The sequence below is a fragment of the Oncorhynchus keta genome, chromosome 22, assembly GCF_023373465.1.
Source record: "Oncorhynchus keta strain PuntledgeMale-10-30-2019 chromosome 22, Oket_V2, whole genome shotgun sequence".
Lineage (NCBI taxonomy): Eukaryota > Metazoa > Chordata > Actinopteri > Salmoniformes > Salmonidae > Oncorhynchus > Oncorhynchus keta.
This window is the reverse complement of record NC_068442.1, coordinates 28,132,929-28,159,041: the sequence shown is the minus strand read 5'-3', so window position 1 is coordinate 28,159,041 and position 26,113 is coordinate 28,132,929. Positions and strand designations below refer to the sequence as shown.

Genomic DNA, 26,113 nt, shown 5'->3' with positions numbered 1-26,113 from the left:
TGGTCCTTTAATATCAGTACTTTCAAAACGTTTACATAAAAATGACAAAAACTTGGCGTGAATATATATTTCCCAAATTTCATGAATTTTAACCACATTAAAACTAACATAAATTGATAATTTCATAGCTCACTACATTTAATCATCTATCATTCAAAAGCCCAGCTTATAGAGAATGTTACAAACTAGACAAAATGTAGTAACTTACTTTGAAAATATTGTGTTTGGGTCTAAATAGGCATTTGGCAATTGGTAGGCTAAATAAATACCCTATTAGGGTATGGTGACAGAGCTGGTGTCACTGAGTCAGGTTTGTAATTTTATATAGGATTGAGGTCAGGGCTTTGTGATGGCCACTCCAATACCTTGACTTTGTTGTCCTTAAGCTATTTTGCCACAACTTTGGAAGTATGCTTGGGGTCATTGTCCATATGGAAGACCCATTTGCGACCAAGTTTTAACTTCCTGTTTCAACTTCCTTTCTTGAGATGTTGCTTCAATATAGCCACATAATTTTCCATCCTCATGATGCCATCTATTTTGTGAAGTGCACCAGTCCCTCCTGCAGCAAAGCACCCCCATAACATGATGGTGCCACCCCCGTTCTTCACAGTTGGGATGGTGTTCTTTGGCTTGCTAGCCTCCCCCTTTTTCCTCCAAACATAACAATCGTCATTATGGCTAAACAGTTCTATTTTTGTTTCATCAGACCAGAGGACATTTCTCCAAAAAGTAGGATCTTTGTCCCAATGTGCAGTTGCAAACCGTAGTCTGACTTTTTTATGGCGGTTTTGGAGCAGTGGCTCCTTCCTTGCTGAGCGGCCTTTCAGGTCATGTCGATATAGGACTTGTTTTACTGTGTATATAGATACTTTTGTACCTGTTTCCTCCAGCATCTTCACAAGGTCCTTTGCTGTTGTTCTGGGATTGATTTGCACTTTCTTTTCAAAAGTACATTCATATCTAGGAGACAGAGCGTGTCTCCTTCCTTAGCGGTATGGTGACTTGCATACTATTGTTTGTACAGATGAACGTGGTACCTTCAGACGTTTGGAAATTGCTCCCAAGGATGAACCAGACTTGTGGAGGTCTAAAATACAAATCTGAGGTCTTGGCTGATTTCTTTTGATTTTCCCAGGATGTCAAGCAAAGAGGCACTGAGTTTGTAGGTAGGCCTTGAAATACATCCACAGGTACACCTCCAATTGACTCAAATTATGTCAGTTAAACTATCAGAAGCTTCTAAAGCCATGACATAATTTCGGGGAATTTTCCAAGCTGTTTAAAAGCACAGTCAACTTAGTGTATGTAAACCTCTGACCCACTGGAATTGTGATACAGTGAATTATAAGTTAAATAATCTGTCTTTAAACAATAGTTGGAAAAGTGACTTGTGTCATGCACAAAGTAGATGTCCTAACCGACTTGCCAAAACTATAGTTTGTTAACAAGAAATCTGTGGGGTGGTTGAAAAACGAGTTTTAATAACTCCAACCTAAGTGTATGTAAACTTCCGACTTCAACTGTACTTCTCAGTTGTCTGAAAAACTACCAAACAATTACTAAGTCAGTTTTCCTAGCCTTGGCCCAGGCCTGGTTTCTCATCAGAATGACTTCTGATAGTTCTGTAGAGAACCAAAGATTCATTCTATTTTTGACTTTGAGACCTTTAAAAGGGGAATGTTTATCTTCTAGAGGAATACATATTGATGAGAAGTGTTCTATGGCCAATTCAGGGTCAGGAATGCAGGCGATAGTGGAAAGACAGAGTAGAACATGCCATATAAAAACCCTTAAGGATAAAACATTTTTAAGTTTCTCTTCAAGGGATAGTTCACACAAACTCCAAAATTACATATTTGTTTCCTACCCTGTAAGCAGTCTATGGACAAGGAATGACAGCAATCCATGCTTTGGTTAAGTTTCCCTGGCACTGTTTCCACATGCTAACGTTTTAGCATTTGTGGAACAAATCCTATTCAAGTCATAGTATCGATATTAGCCATTTTTGTGCATCATGTTGTGTGTGTGTGTGTGTGTGTGTGTGTGTGTGTGTGTGTGTGTGTGTGTGTGTGTGTGTGTGTGTGTGTGTGTGTGTGTGTGTGTGTGTGTGTGTGTGTGTGTGTGTGTGTGTGTGTGTGTGTGTGTGTGTGTGTGACAACAGCAAACCAAGACGCACAGACTACATTCGGTAACACAATTTTAAGGGATCCTTAAAACAGTGTCATTACATATGTAATGACACTGTAACAAGTATTGTAATTAATTGTGATAATTCATAGTTACACTGAACTAATAACATGTAACTAGTGGTAATTGCAGTCTGCGATCAGAGGAGTAACAACGAATGCTTATTACTAGGGATGTAACTTACTAGGGATTCACTACTATTACTAGGGATTCACCGATAAGCATCGTTCCCCAGTTCAAATGTTTATGATGTGAGTGAATTGGTCTGTGGGAGCCCAAACTGATCCAAATGAAGCATTCGTCAGTAAGAAAACTGATTCAAATGTTATGAATCAAATGTTTTACTCATATTATTTATTTCTGCCTTAATCTGAAAATATTTCTAATCTGTTGTGACTGAATTAATGTGTCCTCTCCATCAGCCTATCAAACTGTTTTGTATGTAACTGCCTATGACATTGATCTACAAGTCAAATAACAACTGTGCGCACAGCACAGGAGACGCAGCTGCTCGCGCCAGCGAGAGGTAGGCCTACCCTATACCTGTTCTAATATTTGTCGGCAACATTTGCAAAATTGCAGATGTTTGTCAAATGGCATTCGCAATATTAAATCATAGGCTTAATTAATTGAGGGACAACCAATGTAATTTACTGGGTCATTGTTACCAAACACACTGTATAATACTGTGTTTTACCAGCACAGCTTTGAAGGCTACAGGAGTGGACAAAACTCACATCTTACTGATTACACATCGATTGCCAAGTTCACCGTACTAAATATTTATGGTAGTTTTTGGTAGTTCTGTTTAAACAATCAGTGTATTTGTTCATTTCTACATGAACAGGATAAATATGTAATTTCATAACAAGGGCAGCAATCATTTCTGTGACACGCAAATGATCAAAGCCATTCGCTTTGCGATGGGGGTGAAATCCCAAAATGTGTCAATGAATTAGCTATGTATGACAGAACATTTTTTATGATAGATATTGACATATTACTAGCTCAAAACATTTTCATCTGCTATATGACAAGTTAATCATTGGGTTTCAGATTTTAAAAAGTGGGGGACATTAACATAAATCCCCCCCGATAGGTGCATTTAAATGTGTTGTTTTACAGGATCAGCTATAGTAGTACGGCGCCCCTGAAGCAAATTAGGGTTAAGTGCCTTGCTGAAGGACACAACGTCTGATTTATCATCTTGTCGGCTCGGGTATTCGAACCAGCAATCTTTTGGTTACTGGCCCAAACCCAGCGTTTCCCAAACTGGGGATCTCAAGGGGTGAACTCATCATCAAGCTTTGATTATTTTAATCAGCTGTGTAGTGCCAGAGTAAATCAGCTGTGTAGTGCCAGGGTAATTCAGCTGTGTAGTGCCAGGGCAAATCAGCTGTGTAGTGCCAGGGTAAATCAGCTGTGTAGTGCCAGGGTAATTCAGCTGTGTAGTGCCAGGGTAAATCAGCTGTGTAGTGCCAGGGTAAATCAGCTGTGTAGTGCCAAGGTAAATCAGCTGTGTAGTGCCAGGGTAAATCAGCTGTGTAGTGTCAGGGTAAATCAGCTGTGTAGTGCCAGGGTAAATCAGCTGTGTAGTGCCAGGGTAAATCAGCTGTGTAGTGCCAGGGTAAATCAGCTGTGTAGTGCCAAGATAAATCAGCTGTGTAGTGCCAGGGTTAATCAGCAGTGAAGTGCCAAGATAAATCAGCTGTGTAGTGCCAGGGTAAATCAGCTGTGTAGTGCCAGGGTAAAAACCAGAACGTGTGTCCCTTGGGGTTCCCAGGGTCAATAAGTTTGGGAAACGCTGCTCTAACCGCTAGGCTTCCTGCTGCCCTATGGCTCAGCTCACACACACACACACACACACACACACACACACACACACACACACACACACACACACACACACACACACACACACACACACACACACACACACACACACACACACACACACACACACCGCCAATCAGCTCAGAGAAGTCAGCTCAATCAGTATTAGATATTAATTGAGAATGGAAGAATGGAAAATAAATGTGTTCATTCAACAATTGTTAGTGCATCGATTCATTCCACAAATCAAATCGAATCGCTTAAAACTAAAAGTATCGTATCAGACGCCATTTAGCTATATGCGTATCGAATTGTGCTTTGAAGGAGAGGAACATCTCAGTGTGCAAAGCTGTCATCAAGGCAAAGGGTAGCTATTTGAAGAATCTCAAATATAAAATATATTTTGATTTGTTTAACACTTTTTTACTTACTACATGATTCCATATGTGCCATTTCATAGTTTTGATATCTTCACTATTAGTCTACAATGTAGAATATAGTAAACATAAAGAAAAACCCTTGAATGAGGGTAAAACTTTTGACTGGGATTGTATATCTTTAAGCTTTCTTATATCTCTCAGATATACAGTGCCTTCAGAAAGTATTCACACCCCTTTACCTTTTCCACATTTTGTTGTGTTAGTCTGAATAAAAAAATATATATTTTATGTCACTGTTCTACACACATAATTTATTTTCGAAATGCTGAAACATCTTGAGTCAATAAGTATTCAACCCTTTTCAGTAGTAAAAATGTGCTTAACAAATCACATAGTAAGTTGCATGGAATCATTTCAATTATGCTGTGTTCAATTATAGTGGTTTACCCCAAAAAATGTATGACTACTCCATCTCTGTACCCCACACATACAATTATTTGTAAGGTCCCTCAATCGCCTAGTTAAATAAAGGTTAAATAAAAATAAAAAATATTGAGTACTGAATTTCAAGCAGAGATTCAACCACAAAGACCAGGGAGGTTTTTCAATGCCTAGCAAATAAGGGCACCGATTGGTAGAAAAAAGCAGACACTGAATATCCCTTTCAGCATAGTGAAGTTATTAATTAGGCTTTGGATGGTCCTTCCTAACTCAGTTGCCGAAACTCCCGGAGAAACTGCTCAGGGATTTCACCATGAGGCCAATGGTGATTTTAAAACAGCTACAGTGTTAAATGGTTATGATATGAGAAAACTGAGGATGAATCAACATTGTAGTAACTCCACAATACTAACCTAAATGACAGAGTGAAAAGAAAGAAGCCTGTACAGAATAAAAAATATTCCAAAACATGCATCCTGTTTGCAACAAGACACTTAAGTTATACTGCAAATAATTTGGCTAACAAATTCACTTTTTGTCCTGAATACAAAGCGTTACGTTTGGAAGAGTACCACTCTTCATATTTTCCAGCATAGCGGTGGCTGCATCATGTTATGGGTATGCTTGTCATTGGCAAAGACTAGGGAGTTCTTTAGGGAGTTCTTCCAACAGACACTGGGAGATTAATTAACCTTTCAGCAGGACATTAACCTAAAACACAAGGCCAATTCTACACTGAAGTTGCTTACCAAGAAAACATTGAATGTTCTTGAGTCGCCTAATTACAGTTTTGACTTAAATCAGCTTGAAAATCTATGGCAAGACTTGAAAATGGTTTTCTAGCAATAATCAACTACCAACTTGATTGAGCTTGAATAATAAATTAAAAAATAATGGGCAAATATTGTATATATCCAGGAGTGCAAAGCTCTTAGAGACTTAAATGATGACCAATCTGGCTCTGCATATATGCGTCCGCATGCGCATGTTGATTTTGTCTATCCCCACTAGACTTCATGACACACAGGTTAAAATACCAAAACCAACTGTGTACTATATTCATTTCGGGAGAGGTCGTTAACACATTTGAAACATTCATGGACATTTAGCTTGCTGTTGCTAGCTAATTTGTCCTGGGAGATAAAGATTTGGTTACTTTACCTGAAATCTATTTGCTTGATGTTTGTAGAATTTTGACCCATTTTGAGTCACACAAAATTGTGTTCTCTCTACTCTGACAATAAATCCACAGATAAAAGGGGAAACCGAATGAGCTTTTAGTTAGTTATTTTTTATTTATTTTTAATAGGGGGTAGATCAGCTTTAATATTGCAGATAGATTGTGGCTTCTATCAATGTAATTGTCTGCATTATTTCCAATCCCCATATCTTTTTTTGTAAAAAATATACACTACCATTCAAAAGTTTGGGGCCACTTAGAAATGTTCTTGTTTTTAAAAGAAAAGCACATTTTTTGGTCCAAAAAAATAATAATCAAATTGATCAGAAATACAGTGTAGACATTGTTAATGTTGTAAATGACTATTGTACAGTGGTTCCTCCTTTAGAACTTGCGTCATACTGGGGCACACCTTGCGTGCTGTCACAGCATTCTGTGGCATGTCATTTAATTCTCAGCGATTTTTCTGTTAGTAGTTTGACTAGCATATTTGAGAAGCATTTGATAGTATTCCATATTGGCATTACCAGATCATTTAAAATATATTTTTTTAATAACATAGTATATGGGATTGATTTGAAGAAATTTGGCTTAATTAATTTGATTAATATTATGGTGTTTTTATGGCGCTGTGCAACATGAAGTTGGGAGTAGGCTACAGGATTGGAGGATTCTAAATTGTTTGCCTTCATTAGACAACTTTGTTCCAATATTTCTGTAAATCAGTAATATTTATTCCCATAGTAATTTGTTATGGGTCCATAACTAAATCAACATCTGCATTTTGAAAGAGTATTTTTTATAATTATTTTATTAACAAAATGTGTTTATTTGTTTGATAGCCTACTGTGCAGTCTACAATACATACTGTAGTAAACATGAGAAAGTGCAAGTGGGAGACCAGCATTCAAATCCCTGTTGGGGAGGAAGGAGTAGGCTGTCCCCGTAAATAAGAATGTGTTCTTAACTGGTTCCATATGTGTTATTTCATAGTTGTGATGCCTTCACTATTATTCTACAATGTAGAAAATAGTACAAATAAAGAAAAATTCTGGAATGAGTAGGTGTGTCCAAACTTTTGACTGGTACTTGCTTAATTAATTGGAGGATTCTAAATTGTTTTCCTTCATTAGGCATTACTCAACACTAGTGAGACTCATTTCACCTATGGTAGGCCTACAGTATATCGAAACATTATTTTGTTAATGACGTGACTCTGTCAATAATTACATTTAGAGGATTGGAGGACTCTAAATTAACATCTACGGGGCATTTTCCGTTAGATATTCTCACAGATCCTAAGCAGGTTTTATATAATTCTAAATTAATTAATAATAATAATCACTTTGTTTAAAAAGTAACAATATTTTGGAGATTTCGTTTTTCATTTAATTTAGAGCGAGAAAAAGGCAAAAACGCAGACATCACTTCCTTATATTCAGTCAACACATATCTCAAGAATATCATGGCATATTTGAACAAGTAATTCGTTATGGATCCATAACTAAATAAACATCAGAATTTTGAAATAGTAGTTTTAGATATTTTATTAACAAAACATAGCATACAGTACATACTGTAGTAAACATGGGAAAGTGCCTAATTCCTTACATAAGGGAGAGCAGGCCATGTCCAGACTTACTCTGTGAACTCAAGTGCTCATTAACTCTGTCTTTAATGCTTTTTCGGGTTGCATCAGTCATGGCTGGAAACTTCTGAGACACAGTATTAATGATGAACACCCAGAGGTTCACTGGTAAGCCACATTTGCCTCGGGATCCATCCCAGTTTGTATTCTGTGCCCACTCGTGGTATCTCTCTTCGGTTACACATCTCCACCTGACTCTCCGCTAATGAGGAGTGACTCTCCTCCAATACCACCTGGCTCTGGACCTTCTGCTGGGCTCCCTTCAATGACTCGATCTCGGTCTTCAAAGTTTGAATCTCACCCATGAGCACCTTCATCAGATGAGCAGAATGGTACCGCCCTGAGCCCCCATCAATTACAGTGGCCTATGATAGAAACGGTAGATCAATTAAGAATTAAAAGTGACTCCAACACACAAATGCTGCCTACACATTTTAAGAATCTAGCTTTACTAACTGGTTTCTCTCGGCTACCATGTGTTTTTTCGGTGTGGCCCGTTGTCCAGCCCTTTGTCAACTGATCTCCACGGATGGTTGTCGGCATGGTTGTAAGCACTGCAAAAACACATTCATGTTTTTAGTACACAATTATCGATTTTATTATACAGTATGCATACACATTGATAGGCTATATACCTTCTCTTTTTTATATAAAATGGTCTGAAACCAAAATACCTTTCGTTTTGGTGATCCTCTCAGCTCCAGCTCATTTTCAAGTCCTCTGGTGGTTACAGTCCTAAACCTGGAATGGGTAGCACCATAGAAAGAAGCTGGTGGTTACAGTCCTAACCCTGGGACGGGTAGCACCATAGAAAGAAGCTGGTGGTTACAGTCCTAACCCTGGAACGGGTAGCACCATAGAAAGAGGCTGGTGGTTACAGTCCTAACCCTGGAACGGGTAGCACCATAGAAAGAGGCTGGTGGTTACAGTCCTAACCCTGGAACAGGTAGCACCATAGAAATAAGCTGGTTTTTACAGTCCTAACCCTGGAACGGGTAGTACCATAGAAATAAGCTGGTGGTTACAGTCCTAACCCTGGAACGGGTAGCACCATAGAAAGAAGCTGGTGGTTACAGTCCTAACCCTGGAACGGGTAGCACCATAGAAAGAAGCTGGTGGTTACAGTCCTAACCGTGGAATGGGTAGCACCATAGAAAGAAGCTGATGGTTACAGTCCTAACCCTGGAATGGGTAGCACCATAGAAAGAAGCTGGTGGTTACAGTCCTAACCCTGGAACGGGTAGCACCATAGAAAGAAGCTGGTGGTTACAGTCCTAACCCTGGAACGGGTAGTACCATAGAAATAAGCTGGTGGTTACAGTCCTAACCCTGGAACGGGTAGCACCATAGAAAGAAGCTGGTGGTTACAGTCCTAACCCTGGAACGAGTAGCACCATAGAAAGAAGCTGGTGGTTACAGTCCTAACCCTGGAACGGGTAGCACCATAGAAAGAAGCTGATGGTTACAGTCCTAACCCTGGAACGGGTAGCACCATAGAAAGAAGCTGGTGGTTACAGTCCTAACCCTGGAACGGGTAGCACCATAGAAAGAAGCTGATGGTTACAGTCCTAACCCTGGAACGGGTAGCACCATAGAAAGAAGCTGGTGGTTACAGTCCTAACCCTGGAACGGGTAGCACCATAGAAAGAAGCTGGTGGTTACAGTCCTAACCCTGGGACAGGTAGCACCATAGAAAGAAGCTGATGGTTACAATCCTAACCCTGGAACGGGTAGCACCATAGAAAGAAGCTGGTGGTTACAGTCCTAACCCTGGAATGGGTAGCACCATAGAAAGAAGCTGGTGGTTACAGTCCTAACCCTGGAATGGGTAGCACCATAAAAATAAGCTGGTGGTTACAGTCCTAACCCTGGAACGGGTAGCACCATAGAAAGAAGCTGGTGGTTACAGTCCTAACCCTGGAACGGGTAGCACCATAGAAAGAAGCTGGCTTGATGAAAACGATGTCCATTCCGTCTGTTCTTTTTAGTCTCAATGTGATTTTTACATTTTCATTAACAACTCGTTTTGGAATAGTAACTGTTTTTAGGGTGTCGTTTTGGGCGGGGTGAGGAAAGGCATGACTTTCAGGTTACAATAGGCTATAAGTATACAGCAGATTGCAGACGGCCATTGAGCAATTTGCTCAAAGATGAACTGGTCAAGGCCATCAAGATGTTTTGACTAGAGAAATTGACAATACAACAATACAACAAATACATTGATCATCTCAGTAAGGTTTTACCTGTGGTCGTGGAGCTGGGTGGAAGTGCGACTAAAATTTAGTTTATATAAACATCCGCATTTCAATGTCTTTTTCTCATTATTTTATTTTATTAACAAAAGCATAAAGATGTTGCTGAATAAATACTGTACTGTTGCTTTGAGTTAGAAATGTAACACTTTAGAGGATTTAAGCATCGAATACTTTTCAATGACGGCCTGGGAACAGTGGGTTAACTGCCTGTTCAGGGGCAGAACGACAGATTTGTACCTTGTCAGCTCGGGGGATTGAACTCGCAACCTTCCGGTTACTAGTCCAACGCTCTAACCACTAGGCTACGCTGCCGCCCCATGATGGGCTACACCTGCTACAGATGTGAAAAACAAGTGTTTGAAAACCTGTTTTCAAAATGCCTCCAGTTGTCCATCACTACTGTAAATAAAAACACAGCATCTTGTTTACATCTTGTTTACATTCTGTATTGTGTCACACATAATTGGCCTTTCCAATTACTTTTAGAGTTTGGGATTTACAAATGTGCGCTTTTAATTATTAGTTACATTGTTTAGATCTAAAGTGCAGACTTTTTTCTTTAAATGATTGTTTTATGTAGCATGCTCCAATTTTGACCAGTTGCAGTTTAGTTGTAAGTTGTCCTAATAAAGCCTCATAGCCTGCCTCAGCCAGTTAAGTTCATTTATATAGGTCTATGCCCCAAAGAAATAGACTCCAATTAAGCCCTCTTATTGTTCGTGAGGTCAAATTAAAATGAAGATTATTGTTGAAATTAATTTCTCAACTGGTGTAGGTTTTCTCCATCTGTTGGTGTGCAACACTGGCATAACAAGTTAGCTATATTTTCAGCACCAGCCTACCCCAGCACCAGCAGACCCCGGCCAAACCTGCTGGCCAATTGTGCGCCGCCCTATGGCACTCCCAATTACGGTCGGATGTGATACAGCTCTGAACTCAGACAAATAGCCTGGATTGTTACTCCTATCTCATTCCTCACTCTCTTTTCCACGCGTCATTCAGCACGCTTATGGGCGTGCTGGCAGGATGTACTGTTTTTTATTCTGTATATGAATTACAAAATAATGTTTCAAGTCTATTGCATAGCTACAATGTGTAATCATTGATGTCCCAGGATCAGGAGTGGTAAACACTGTTGAAGTGTATAATTGTAATACATACATGCAGACACATCATTCACAGAATGGCGTTTGATACACCTGGTGTTGGATATGACAGAAGAAAAATGTGCAAAATAGCGATTTTTGTAAATTAACTTTATGACAAAAAAATATGTACATTCATTTGTTTCTACATTAACTAACATATTCCTCACAATTGTATTTTTTTTTGCTTGACTCGTTATGACGTTATAACTACTTACATTTGCCTCCCCGTAATGTTTTGTCAGCCATCTTTGCTGAAAAAAGTCACCAGAGAGGGGTGGCTCCGTGTCAAATTCGTCATTGGAACGACTCGATATGATTGGTCATATAAAAACCTTGGGACCCAAATGCGTAATGAGTGCTCTAACTCCCCCTTGTGGTGGTCTGGAGCAATGAAGCCGTGACGCTGGGTACCTCGAAGTCCTGCGGTGTAAGTTCGCAACTTTTGTAGGAGGAACCACTGTAGCTGGAAACGGCTGATTTTTAATGGAATATCTACAATTGCCAAGAAACTGAAGATCTCGTACAATGCTGTGTACTACTCCCTTCACAGAACAGCACAAACTGGCTCTAACCAGAATAGAGAGAGGAGTGGGAGGCCCCAGTGCACATCTAATCAAGAGGACAAGTACATTAGTGTGTCTAGTTTGAGAAACAAACGCCTCATAAGTCCTCAACTGGTAGCTTCATTAAATAGTACCTGCAAAACACCAGTCTCAACGTCAACAGTGAAGAGGCGACTCCGGGATACTGGCCTTCTAGGCAGAGTTCCTCTGTCCAGTGTCTGTGTTCTTTTGCCCATCTTAATCTTTTATTTTATTGGCCAGTCTGAGATATGGCTTTTTCTTTGCAACGCTGCCTCGAAGGCCAGCATCCCGGAGTCGCCTCTTCACTGTTGACGTAGAGACTGTTTTTTTGCGGGTACCATTTAATGAAGAACACAGACACTGGACAAAGGAACTCTGCCTAGAAGGCCAGCATCCACTTGCAAATTTAAGGAAAGTTGGTGGGTGCACAGTGCACTGTTCGGATGCTGAATTATTTTGGATGAATGTGCGAAAGTAACCTTTTTTAAGTGATTTTCTTGACAATCAACATGTGTTTATGGCACACTAAAAGTGAATAGATTTTAACAATTAAAGCATGTAAAGACATGAGACGAGCTGGGGGGGTTGCTTGCATGCTGGCTGTGTGGGAGTGCTTGACGCGCTTGCTGAGGCAACAAGTCGGGCGAGAGGCAGCGCTGCATGGCACTGGCTGTATTATGCCAGCAGCAAATTTTGTAAGTGATGGTTTTATTCTTTCAAGTAAAAACTACCTATATTCAGTGGCTAAAGCCCTACAATCGCAATAAAAATATTGCTAAATACCAGTAATTTGAAAATGTGTCCTATCTATCTTTCTGTGCAGCTGGCTAGCAGGTAGCTCACTCAGTCTATTCTGTGCCTAGGCTAATTATTTTCTGCAGTTTATTCTCCCATCACTATAGCAACTCATCAACACCAAAAATAACCCTACAATGTAACCTAACCAAAGAGGTTCTTCTCCAGCGAGGAATGTTTGTATGGAGGTCAATGAGAGTATCAAATTTGGTGAACAAAAAATGTAATGGCTTATTTGGTACGTGTGGCTTATTTGATAGAATAGATTTTTCGTAATGATTAGGTTGTTACGAGTGTACTGATATAAGTAGGACACGTGACATCCCGGCAACTTTGAGAAAAAACACTTTATATTAGAGGTGTGCCTGGTCGTCACTTTACCACAGCCACAAAGTCATTAACCGTGCCTATTTCTAGAATTTCTCTTCTTAAAATGTGATTTTAAACCTAACCCTAAACTTTTATTTATTTTTGTATACGTTTTTATATGACCCTAACCTTAACCACACTGCTACCTTATACCAAACCCTAACTTTAAATTAAAACCCTCAAATAATTTTTACGACATAGCTAACGTTGTAGCTGGGGTAACTACTGCACCAGTTGTTCAAGCGCATATCTACCCTCTCATTGGTTAGGACAGACCTACCTGATCTTGCCTCCTCCCGACTGCCTCCATTTTTTAAAAACATGTATTTTTATTGTCACAGCGGCCACTAGAGTATCTGATCAATACCATGGATAATCTGTGACCCAACTCAGGTGTAGGCCTACTTAAAAGTAATCTATGCTATTAGACTAGTAGCCTTCTGTGTTGCAGTTCAGACTTAGTGAGAAAAGTTAGGCTGTGTGTGTCAGTGTTAGGCTTTGTGTCTGTCTGTCTGTCTGTCTGTCTGTCTGTCTGTCTGTCTGTCTGTCTGTCTGTCTGTCTGTCTGTCTGTCTGTCTGTCTGTCTGTCTGTGTGTGTGTGTGTGTGTGTGTGTGTGTGTGTGTGTGTGTGTGTGGGGGTGTGAGAGTGTGGGGGGCTGTGTGTGACTGTGTTGGTGGGGGTAGTGTGTAAGTGTGTGGGGATGCATAAAGTAGTATATTTTTTCAATTCTAATTTCATAAATTATTTAAAATTGTTATAAACTCTCAGTTTTTCACAAAGCATGAAGATTTGTTAATAATATGACGACCATATCTTAAATTATTGGGTTTAAATTATTGTAATTATGTATCCCCGTACCTCCTAAATTGCATATTAAGTGCACAATTTGCATAAAATAGCATTTTCATTTAAGAATCTTTACTTTTATTTGAATCATCTCTGTGTTCGACATCAGCCCTGAAAATATAATAACAATAATACCACATTATCTTGAGATATTGGACAAAACGTGTTGAATTTAAGAATCCAGACAGGTGATTTGGTGCCATTTGGTGCCATTATTGACTAGGGCTTAACATTGAACTGTCCGTGACCTTTTTGACGTTTTCTGATCACTTACAAATTAGATATTGAAACAATGGTAAGTCCTATCCTCATGAATTGAAAGGGTATGTTCCTGAGAAGCTTCTCTGTAACACCAGTTTAATTTTGTCCCCTAACACATCAGTATGCTAAATCCAGACAAAAGATTCAGTCAGCAAAAGAAACAAAGCACCAACACAGGAGAGAGAAGGTATGTTTTTCATGCAATTTATTTTGCTTCATTGGATACAGAAATGATGCTGGACGATTTCCCATAGGTAGTTAACTAGCTAATGTTTGCCAGCTCGCTTAGTGTTAGACTTTCCATGCAACTAGTAGAGTTTTTTGTGATTAGCTAGCACGCTAGCTAGTTTTCTAACCAGGGCCGTTTCTAGCTCTTTGGGGGCCCTAAGAGAGATTTGGTTGCCCCCCCCCCCATTTTAGTGACCCCCTCTTGACGGTGGAGAAAAACATTTTAGTTTTTATGCAATTCTACTCATTTTGCCATGGGGCAGGGAGAAGGGAAAAAAACAGTTTTACAGCTTATTTCCTACCATTCTACCCATTTTGCCATGGGGTGGAGAGAAATTTGCAGTTTTAAAGCAAATATCCTTAAATGTTACACATTTTGTAATGACATATGCCATGTTAATAGTTAATAGTTAATAGTGAGAATGATTAATGGGGCCCCCTGGAGGTCAGGGCCCCTGGGCACGTTTGGCATAGAAACGTTTGGTGATCAACTACGAATGTCTCGGAGATCAACCAGTCGATTGCAATTGACCGGTTGAAACCACTGTTATAAGGTTAGATAGCTAGCTACCTTTTGTCAACAAACCTATGAGTAAGGTTAGTTCATTTCCAATATAAACACTCGCTACCTTAATGTTAGCAAGTACTATTATTGCTAGCTGTATAACGCAACATCTAGTTAGGTAGCTAGGCCTAGCTATAGGCCTAAACTATAGAAATCATTATAATGATAACTAGTATAAGTAGGTTAATGTAGAGTGTCTATGCTAAATTGTCATACATTCTTCTTCTCTACCGCAGATTCACATAAGGTTTTTTTGTAAACATTTTATTTAACCTTTATTTAACTTGGCAAGTCAGTTAAGAACAAATTCTTATTTCCAATGACGGCCTACCCCAGACGACACTGGGCCAATTATGCGCCGCCCTATGGGACTCCCAATCACGGCCGGATGTGATTCAGCCTGGATTCGAACCAGGGACTGTAGTGACGGCTCTTGCACTGAGCTCAAGTTCTCAGACTGCAGAATGGGAAAATGCTTAGAAGAAAAGAAACAGATGAAGACAGAGACGTTGTTGATTTCCATTGTTACTTGTTACTTCCATTGTTACTTGTAATGTTAAAAAGGAGATAAAAAGAAGGGCTGTCCCCGACTAAAAATAATCTTGGTCGACCGAGAGTCGTCTGTTTTTTCGACCAATCGATTGGTCAAAACTTTAAAATGTGTATTTTTCCATATATAGACACACCCTAGGTTTGAGTAAAATCAACTGCTGAGCTTGTTAAATGCTTTAAGACACGCAAATTACTAGAGAGGGAGCTAGAGATCAAAAACCAGAAGAAAGAAACCTGTTCCCACCCTCCTCCTCCTGCTGCCCGCTGCTGGCCTTCACAGATTCTGCCTTTAAGCTCCTGAAGTTGCCGGTAATAGGCCACACCAGCGGTCGGCAACCTTTTCCATTTGGAATGCCCAGTTATCTAAACATTTCGACTGATCTGTGTGCCAGTTATGATTTACATATTCACATTTTTATGGAACAGTTTTATTTAATTTATAATAAGGTCTTCATATCTCAAAATCAATGTAATGTGGTTAAACAAAACTCTATCTAAATGAAAATGATACAAATATAAAACGAACTTCTATTTCCATTGCCAGTATGTAAAAATAGCCTATATAAAGCAAACAAATAAAAATATTGCAGCCTGCAAATTTCCTGATAAAAATAAATATCTTACAAATCACATTGGCTACGCATGGCCTGTCTGCAAGGAACTTGAAACATTGTATCAACTATTAACTTCGTCAGCCCCAAAGCTCATGCTAGCAAACCTTCAACATTGCATAAAATATTCTTGGCCTTCAGAGTTTCCTGCCCCAGTGAGCTCCAGACAAGCAGACACAGCTGTAGGCTATTTGCGCAAGGGATAAGAAGTAATCAGGAAGGCCAATTTTATGACGTTTCCACCCGACCAGAGTATAACATTTGTCCCCCTTTCATTCTGAGTGGTTATCGAAAGGGAGAGAGCTGTAAAGATTTTTCAAATTGGCTACTTGAGGAACTATTTTCATTCTTAATGGATGTAAAAGCAGACTTTGTTTACTTACAGTTAGAGGTGAAGAAAAAAGCCTAAGCCAAGTTTTATGTGTAATCAAGTGCGTGTCCTTACTCAAGATTGACAGAAGCCCAAATTGACAACTTGTAAATGGAATTAAATAAACCCCCCCAAAATTCTCCACGGCCTCTGCAATGGATGAGTCCACTCAGACAGGCGCGAATCAGACAGATTTCTCATGTGCCATCATTTCTTTATATACAGTGGGGAGAACAAGTATTTGATACACTGCCGATTTTGCAGGTTTTCCTACTTACAAAGCATGTAGAGGTCTGTAATTTTTTATCAAAGGTACACTTCAACTGTGAGAGACGGAATCTAAAACAATTTTTTTTATGTATGATTTTTAAGTAATTAATTTGCATTTTATTGCATGACATAAGTATTTGATCACCTACCAACCAGTAAGAATTCCGGCTCTCACAGACCTATTCGTTTTTCTTTAAGAAGCCCTCCTGTTCTCCACTCATTACCTGTATTAACTGCACCTGTTTGAACTTGTTACCTATATAAAAGACACCTGTCCACACACTCAATCAAACAGACTCCAACCTCTCCACAATGGCCATGTCCAGAGAGCTGTGTAAGGACATCAGGGATAAAATTGTAGACCTGCACAAGGCTGGGATGGGCTACAGGACAATAGGCAAGAAGCTTGGTGAGAAGGCAACAACTGTTGGCGCAATTATTAGAAAATGGAAGAAGATGACGGTCAATCAACCTCGGTCTGGGGCTCCATGCAAGATCTCACCTCGTGGGGCATCAATGATCATGAGGAAGGTGAGGATTCAGCCCAGAACTACACGGCAGGACCTGGTCAAGGACCTGAAGAGAGCTGGGACCACAGTCTCAAAGAAAACCATTAGTAACACACTACGCGGTCATGGATTCAAATACTGCAGCGCACACAAGGTCCCCCTGCTCAAGCCAGCGCATGTCCAGGCCCGTCTGAAGTTTGCCAATGACCATCTGGATGATCCAGAGAAGGAATGGGAGAAGGTCATGTGGTCTGATGAGACAAAAATAGAGCTTTTTGGTCTAAACTCCACTCGCCGTGTTTGGAGGAAGAAGAATGATGAGTACAAACCCAAGAATACCATCCCAACCGTGAAGCATGGAGGTGGAAACATCATTCTTTGGGGATGCTTTTCTGCAAAGGGGACAGGACGACTACACCGTATTGAGGGGAGGATGGATGGGGCAACCTCCTTCCCTCAATAAGAGCATTGAAGATGGGTCGTGGCTGGGTCTTCCAGCATGACAACGACCCGAAACACACAGCCAGGGCAACTAAGGAGTGGCTCCGTAAGAAGCATCTCAAGGTCCTGGAGTGGCCTAGCCAGTCTCCAGACCTGAACCCAATAGAAAATCTTTGGAGGGAGCTGAAAGTCTGTATTGCCCAGCGACAGCCCCGAAACCTGAAGGATCTGGAGAAGGTCTGTATGGAGGAGTGGGCCAAAATCCCTGCTGCAGTGTGTGCAAACCTGGTCAAGAACTACAGGAAACGTATGATCTCTGTAATTGCAAACAAAGGCTTCTGTACCAAATATTAAGTTCTGCTTTTCTGATGTATCAAATACTTTTGTCATGCAATAACATGCAAATTCATTTCTTAAAAATCATACAATGTGATTTTCTGGATTTTGTTTTAGATTCTGTCTCTCACAGTTGAAGTGTACCTATGATAAAAAGTACAGACATGCTTTGTAAGTAGGAAAACCTGCAAAATCGTCAGTATATCAAATACTTGTTCTCCCCACTGTAGCCTATATTTGCCACTGCTCGACTAAAACTATATTTGCCACTGCTCGACTAAAACAATCTCGGTCGACTAACAGCTTATTGACCAAACAATCGACCAGTCGACTAAATGGGGTCAGCCCTAATATTTTTTAGGTATTAGGTATTTTCACTTGGTAATGAGTAGTAAGTAATTATATGGTAATTATAAAGGTAACTAACTATAAACTTACTTTAAATAGCTAAATCCTGTGTAACAACTAGCGATAGCATTGTACTTATGCAGATATGTAGTCTGTGGTCTATTAGTGTGTTTACCTTACCACTTGGGCGGCGCTTTCAGAACCTGATGATTGGATTGTCAGGATGGGTAACATACTATGTAGGTACACAATAATTACAAGTAAGTGTTCCTCAAGATACACTTCAATTTAACTAGCTAAATCCTGTATAACATATTGTAATTACATAGTACTTATGCAGAAATCAAATGTACTCTGTGGTGTACTAGTGTATTATTTTCTCACTTGTGTGGTGCTTCTAGAAGCCTCAAAATTAGGTCCAGGTTGTCAGGGTGGGTAATCCACTAATAGGTAACAATAATAGATACACATAAATTACTAGTTGTTTTGAGTAAAGTATAATGCCATTCACTTGGTATAAGTTTATAGTGAATCCCATTCCCAAATCTTCAAAACATTTATTATAGAGGCATACGAAGTATGGTAAGTACAGTCTATAAATTACAGTATATTCATCCATCCTCAACAGTAAATTAATTACCTTTTTGGAGGATCAAAACATTCTGGTGGATGAACAAATTGTGTTTTGTAAATCCAGGACATGTATCGATCATATCTTCTCGGTCTGCACAATAGTCAGAAATAGACTACAGGAAAATAAGCCTACTTTTGCATGTTTCATTGATTTCCAGAAAGCTTTTGATTTCATAAATAGGGATCTTTTAGCCTATAGTTTGATAAAAACGGGTTGATTGGACATTTTATCACGCAATCCAGTCCCTCTACCAAGCACCAACTGCCTGTGTGTGAGTTAATGAATTTCGTACAGATTGGTTTCCCACACCGTCGGGTGTAAAACAAGAAAGAAAATGTTATTGGTGCAAAAGATGGAGACTCATGATCAATCAGAAAATAACAGACAATGCATTTTCGAAAACCAGGTACTAAGAAAAGTGTTTTTCAGTTTTGTTTTGGTGAAGAAATGATTGAGTTCACTAGCAATTACAAATATCTGGGTCTTTATTTTGATGAACATATGACCTTTATATACGTCACATCTGCCCTGGCCGACTCAGCAAGTAGAGCTCTTTTTTTAACCTTTACTTAACTAGGCAAGTCAGTTAAGAACAAATTCTTATTTACAATGACGGCCTACCCCAGCCAAACCCGGACGACGCTGGGTCAATTGTGCACCGCCCTATGGGACTCCCAACTCGAATCAGGGACTACAGTGACGCATTTACATTTACATTTACATTTAAGTCATTTAGCAGACGCTCTTATCCAGAGTGACTGACGCCTCTTGCACTGAGATGCAATGCCTTAGTTGGATATGACAATTGCCAGAATAGCCAGTTTTTCAATGGCAATTTCAATAAAACACACACACAATACACACACACACACACAATAACATACGCACTATACATATTGGCCAGTCTGAGATAACTCTGCCTCTTCACTGTTGACGTTGAGACTGGTGTTTTGCGGGTACTATTTAATGAACCTGCCAGTTGAGGACTTGTGAGAGGTCTGTTTCTCAAACTAGACACTCTAATGTACTTGTCCTCTTGCTTAGTTGTGCACCGGGGCCTCACACTCCTCTTTCTATTCTGGTTAGAGCCAGCTTGCGCTGTTCTGTGAAGGGAGTAGTACACAGCGTTGTACCAGATCTCCAGTTTCTTGGCAATTTCTCGCAAGGAATAGCCTTCATTTCTCAGAACAAGAATAGACTGACGAGTTTCAGAAGAAAGTTATTTGTTTCTGGCCATTTTGGGCCTGTAATCGAACTCACAAATGCTGATGCTCCAGATACTCAACTAGTCTAAAGAAGGCCAGTTTATGGCTTCTTTAATCAGGACAACAGTTTCAGCTCTGCTAACATAATTGCAAAAGGGTTTTCTAATGATCAATTAGCCTTTAAAAATGATAAACTTGGATTAGTTAACACAACGTGCCATTGGAACACAGGAGTGATGGTTGTTGATAATGGGCCTCTGTACGCCTATGTAGATAATTGTTGCCGTTTCCAGCTGCAATAGTAATTTACAACATTAACAATGTCTACACTGTATTTCTGATCAATGTTATGTTATTTTAATGGACAAAAAATATATATATTTTAAAAACAAGGACATTTCTAAGTGACCCCAAACCTTTGAATGGTAGTGTATGTAAATAAGGTATTTCTGTTTTTTTGTTTTATACATTTGAAAACAATTCTAAAACCTGTTTTTGCTTTGTCATTATGGGGTATTGTGTGTAGATTGCTGAGGATTTTTATTTATTTAACACATTTTAGAATAAGGCTGTAACATAACAAAATGTTGACATTTTCAAGGGGTCTGAATACTTTCCGAAGGCACTGTACCTGCACTAGCTGTACCTGCATATGCAATGGTTAGGAGATGAAGCAGATTACGTTTTTTCATTTTACATTATGAAGCTGAAGTAGTTCCCCAGAACAGTTGAGCAAGTCACGTGTTTGTTTGTAAATGGCACAGTGGGAGAAAGCGGGAGCAGGTGAGTCCAGTTGTGTATTGACAGGGTTGGGTTTTTTGTTGTTGAATAGAGTGATCAGGGACATGCAGCTATAGTTTTTCTTCACATAATATACATTAGTGCAACACCTTAGGCAGAAAACAGCTTCCTTTTCATCATATGACAACAGACGTGCAAGACTATTTGGATGGCAGCCACATAAGTAAGGTATTTTTTTATGCATGGCTATCATATTTCGAATGTTTAGGCCTATCATATGAAGAATGTAGCCATATACAATTACCAATGTATAGCTTAAAGTTAATCTAGCATTTTACTGGAGAAAAATAGGCTGGCTACCGAGAAAAGTACCAGAGTAAAGTAGCTACTATCAGTCAGAGCGCTGTCTGCTGAGAGAATGCAGTTTGTGAATTCTCATTAGAATTTAAAAGTGCAACTGAAACACAAAATTAGTCTGATGCTGAGCAGAAATTCCAATAAGCATTTTAGATCTACGTTTACAAAATGCAGCAAGATATTTTCTTATGCATTTGATCTTTTTTACGTGGCTGAATTAATAAGGTGACGGGGTATCATATTGTGTTAGCTTTCTGCTGTGTTTGAGAAGTGCTATCTTGATTTCCTTGCGTTTTTCTTTACTCCATTCTCGGCCCATCTACTCCTCCCCCTCTTCTCCGAGCTTAGCAGGCAGGCCCATTGCCCTAAAGAAACATCTGTAGACATGCTGCTGGAGAGCCAGTACTGTTCTTCCTTCAGACAAGCATGCGTCAAAACTTTGTTCATTTGCACAATGTCTCTCGTTCAAATATGCTTGTAAATGTCTGAACTCACCAAAAATTACATTTGGTATCACCTACCTATACTTGGTATCACCCATCTATACTTGTATAACTTCATGAGCTGGATTGCCTGTCTTTGCAATTTGTTTATTTTTTCGTTTGTGCTCATTAGCATATTTAGCTAGCAGCCTCTATGGAAATTCGCTATTATTTGTGCTAATTTTGTTAGCATTTTTGATAATAGATGCCCAATGGGCTTTTTGCTGTTCTTTTGGCAACCCCTTGTGTACCAAGTCGGTAATACCTTAAATCTCGGGATTAGAGAAGGATGGTATAACGATATGAAAATCTGGATACCGCGCAACCCTATCACCTAGTAATTACTTATGCAGATAGTACATGTACTCTGTGGTGTACTAGTGGATTTATCCTCCCACTTCAATGGCAAGGAGGTTCAGGTTGTCATAATGGGCAACATACACATTATTTATAAGTATTTTTTTATATATATAATCTTGGATGACACCCGTATGGTAGACCCCAGTCAGTGAGGTAGACCTAAATCTGATCTGTTTTTCAAACTCAACCGAGTTAACCAAGATGGCAGACTTTTGGGGGCAACGGCTAGCAACAACACTGAGGGGAGATTTTGTAGAGTGCGCATTCATGGGTTGGTAATTAGAGCCTATCCAACCTTTCTAATCTTGGACAGCCAGCGCATCTGTCCACAAGAGATTACAACCTTGCAACAGTTGTTACTGAATCGGATGTTGCTGATAGGAAACAAAACACTAAAATGGTGAATGTAGTGGAAACTTGTCTATTTTTAACAAGCATTTTAATATGGAATTACAGACTGCAATTACCACTAGTTATGAGTTATTACAAGTAACTATAACAATGTAATGAGGACCCCTTAAAATGACAGTCATCATAACATTAATCTGAATTCTTAATTAGTTGAATATCTGAAATGGCATGATTGATTGATTAATTGATTGATTAAAGGCAAGAAAGGATGTTGGCTATAAGGCAGGCAAATAAAAATTGCAGTGTGAAGTTCCCACCCAATTATTCACTCAGATAGCCTACATAAATGTGTTTGAGAAAAAAATGATTTAATCTTTAACATTCATCAATTACAGTAGAGGCTCCAAAAGTATTGGGACAGTGACACCTGTTTTGTTGTTTTGGCTGTGTATTCCAGCACTTTGAATTGATACAATGACTATGGGGTTAACCTGCACTCTGTCGGCTTTAATTTGAGGGGTATTGTCATTCATATTAGGTGAACCGTTTAGAAATTATACCACTTTTTGTACATAGTCCCCCATACTAGTGGACCAAAAGTATTGGGTCAAATGTACTTACATGTGTATTAAAGTAGTCAAAAGTTTAGTATTTGGTCCCATATTCCTAGCAAGCAATGGTTAAATCAAGCGTGTGACTCTGTTTGCTGTTTGTTTTGGTTGTGTTTCAGATTATTTTGTGCACTAATGGTCAATAATGTCATTTTGGAGTCACTTTTATTGTAAAGAAGAATCGAATATGTTTCTCAAGACATGCTAACCTCTCACCATTACAATAACAGGCGAAGTTTGCATTTTATTTTGGGGGGGTATGATATAGCGTCTGTAACTTTCTCACTCATCATTATTCATAATTAATTCAGGATTATCCATAATCATGGTAGCATCCACATTAATGTAGAGGTGTTTAGAAACATATTATATTCTTATTTACAATAAAAGTGACTCCAAAATTGCACAATACATTATTTACTATTGACTTTTATTGGACAGAAAATAATCTGAAACGAGCCTGAGTGCCTGTTTATCGTTGCCTGCTAGGAATAGTTTAATACATATAAGTGAATTTGACCCAATACTATGTACAAAAAGTTCTGACATTTCTAAACGGTTCACGATATGGTAAACAAAAATCTCAAATGAAATCTAACAGTCTGCATTTAAACCTCATAGGCATTGTATCATTTCAAATCCAAAGTGCTGGAGTACAGGGTCAAAACAACAACAAATGTGTCACTGTCCCGATACCTTTGGAGCTCCCTGTAGTCTGCTCCCTGTAGCCTGCTCCTGTAGCCTGCTCCCTGTAGTCTGCTCCCTGTAGCCTGCTCCCTGTAGTCTGCTCCCTGTAGCCTGCTCCCTGTAGCCTGCTCCCTGTAGCCTGCTCCCTGTAGCCTGCTCCCTGTAGCCTGCTCCTGTAGCCTGTACCACTTGGGTTGACTTCACAAAATCAACTCATTTTCCATTGACAGCAGTCAAACGTTAAAACCAGCAGATATCTCCCACAAAAGCTCTCCAGTCTCAATATACACCAGTTACATGTATAGCTTATAACATTCATATTTCTCTCAATTATGAGGAAATGTCGAGGACCAAATAAACCTTTCTCACGCTACTACTGTGTGTGTGTGTGTGTGTGTGTGTGTGTGTGTGTGTGTGTGTGTGTGTGTGTGTGTGTGTGTGTGTGTGTGTGTGTGTGTGTGTGTGTGTGTGTGTGTGTGTGTGTGTGTGTGTGTGTAGCTCCCTGTAGCCTGCTCCCTGTAGCCTGCTCCCTGTAGTCTGCTCCCTGTAGCCTGCTCCCTGGAGCCTGCTCCCTGTAGCCTGCTCCCTGTAGCCTGCTCCCTGTAGCCTGCTCCCTGTAGCCTGCTCCCTGTAGCCTGTACCACTTGGGTTGACTTCACGAAATCAACTCATTTTCCATTGACAGCAGTCAAACGTTAAAACCAGCAGATATCTCCCACAAAAGCTCTCCAGTCTCAATATACACCAGTTACATGTATAGCTTATAACATTCATATTTCTCTCAATTATGAAGCAGTTTGCTTGCCTGATCAAACATTGAAGGGGCAGGAGACATATCTGGGAGATACAACATGCCGAATTGAGAGAGGTGTATTCTCGGGAACTGGTCATTGCACGGTTTATTAATTTAATAATACAGACTGACACAAGCTGTCAGTGAAAGCTAACGTGCATTAGCTGTATAGGCAAAACAGCTTCCGATTTCATCGATATTTCCCTTAACCCGCAACGCTGTCGGTTTAAGCTCTTCTCACCAGAAAAGATCAAACATATTTGGAAATGTCGAGGACCAAATAAACCTTTCTCACGCTACTACTGTGTGTGTGTGTGTGTGTGTGTGTGTGTGTGTGTGTGTGTGTGTGTGTGTGTGTGTGTGTGTGTGTGTGTGTGTGTGTGTGTGTGTGTGTGTGTGTGTGTGTGTGTGTGTGTGTTAAGCCTTTCATGAGTATACATCACACACATTCAATGCAAACAATTATTAGACCGTGGCACTTACTTCATCTGTTTCACGATGGTACTTTTCCCTGACTCCCCAGCCCCTGAAGGGATGAAAAGAGACAAGGGTGTATTAAGTAACGTTACATCAATGCTGTGGTTTTCATTTATATTCATAGTCTAACCAGAAAGCAGGTGTGTGATTTGGACACTTCAGACTATGGACAAGCAACCAGGAAGCCGATCGACAGGGTCCGGCCACCCCTCCTTCCGAAGAATCTTACCGAGCAGGAGTAGTTTTACGTCTTTCGCGGCTGTGACTCCATCTTCTTTGAGGTTTTTCTCGATAGCCTTGCTCCTGTCCAAAGCCGCTCTCTCCTCGGCGCTCAGTGTACATCCCATGGCTACACAACCTCTGATCTTCTTGATATCCAAAGTAACGGTTGGCGAGGACCGAAATATACGAGCAATTATTTCCCCCCTATTCCTTCCTTATCCGTCTCTAGGCTGACTCGCTCTCGTTCTCCCCTCTCGCTCGCGCTCTGCCGATGACTGGTTAAAGCATGAATAAATTCGCCACGACAACGTTTGACACTTGTTTGAAAAAAGGACTTGTCTTCGTATCTTGCGCTCACGCTCTCGTTGTCAGTGTCGTTGTGCTTGGTCCTCGGGCGGGGAAACTCTACTGGGCGGCGGCAACAGCTACGAGCGCTCGCATCGTTCAGCTTGCCACTCACAATGAACGGAGGAAGGAGAGTGCGTTTAGATCCGCACTACACTTGCTGACGTCAGGACCAAAGCGAGCATGCTCGAGCAACCATCCTGGTGGCAGAGTACCGTTATACCTGTTTGGCAGTCTCAAGTCAAAATAATTGTATTTATTCTACAGGGGTTTCGTTTTCGGATGGGCCGCAAGCCAGGTTGTCTGTTAGACGTTGGGCTAGATGTGATCTTATTAAATCATAACTGGCTTGCAATTCACTTATTATGCAAATAGCACACAGTTTATCTAATTATTGGTCAATCACCATCATAAGTCCATCATCACCATCATAAAAACATCATTAGGCCTATCCTATTTGATATACATTTTTTAACTGATTCTTTTCAGGAAAAATAGCTAACTTCCTGCATTTCAACACATGTTGTGATTGGGCACGTAGCGAAATGTGCTGTTTTATAATGCTATTTTACACATTTTGTCATGAGTCTGAGAGAATATTTTGCCATTTTAAAACTAATTTGCTGCAATTCTACACATTTTGCCATCTGGATGAGAGAATGGTTTGCTGTTTTAATGCTGATTTCA

The 26,113-nt window shown here is 39.9% G+C and overlaps 1 protein-coding gene across 2 annotated transcripts in view; it reads right to left on the bottom strand.

Moving 5' to 3' along the window:
• LOC118401275 (guanine nucleotide-binding protein G(o) subunit alpha-like) overlaps nucleotides 1-25,559 on the bottom strand; it is a 176,013-nt gene extending 150,454 nt beyond the window's left edge. The window contains exons 1-2 of one of the 2 annotated variants that reach the window (XM_052474985.1): nucleotides 25,089-25,559; nucleotides 24,866-24,908 (exon numbers count right to left, since the gene is read on the bottom strand). In XM_052474985.1, the coding sequence (XP_052330945.1) occupies nucleotides 24,866-24,908; nucleotides 25,089-25,206 (161 nt within the window). In that variant the 5' untranslated portion in view covers nucleotides 25,207-25,559. The remainder of the gene's footprint in view (nucleotides 1-24,865; nucleotides 24,909-25,088) is intronic. The other variant, XM_052474984.1, reaches the window with a different exon arrangement.
• Between the last annotated feature and the right edge of the window lie 554 nt (nucleotides 25,560-26,113).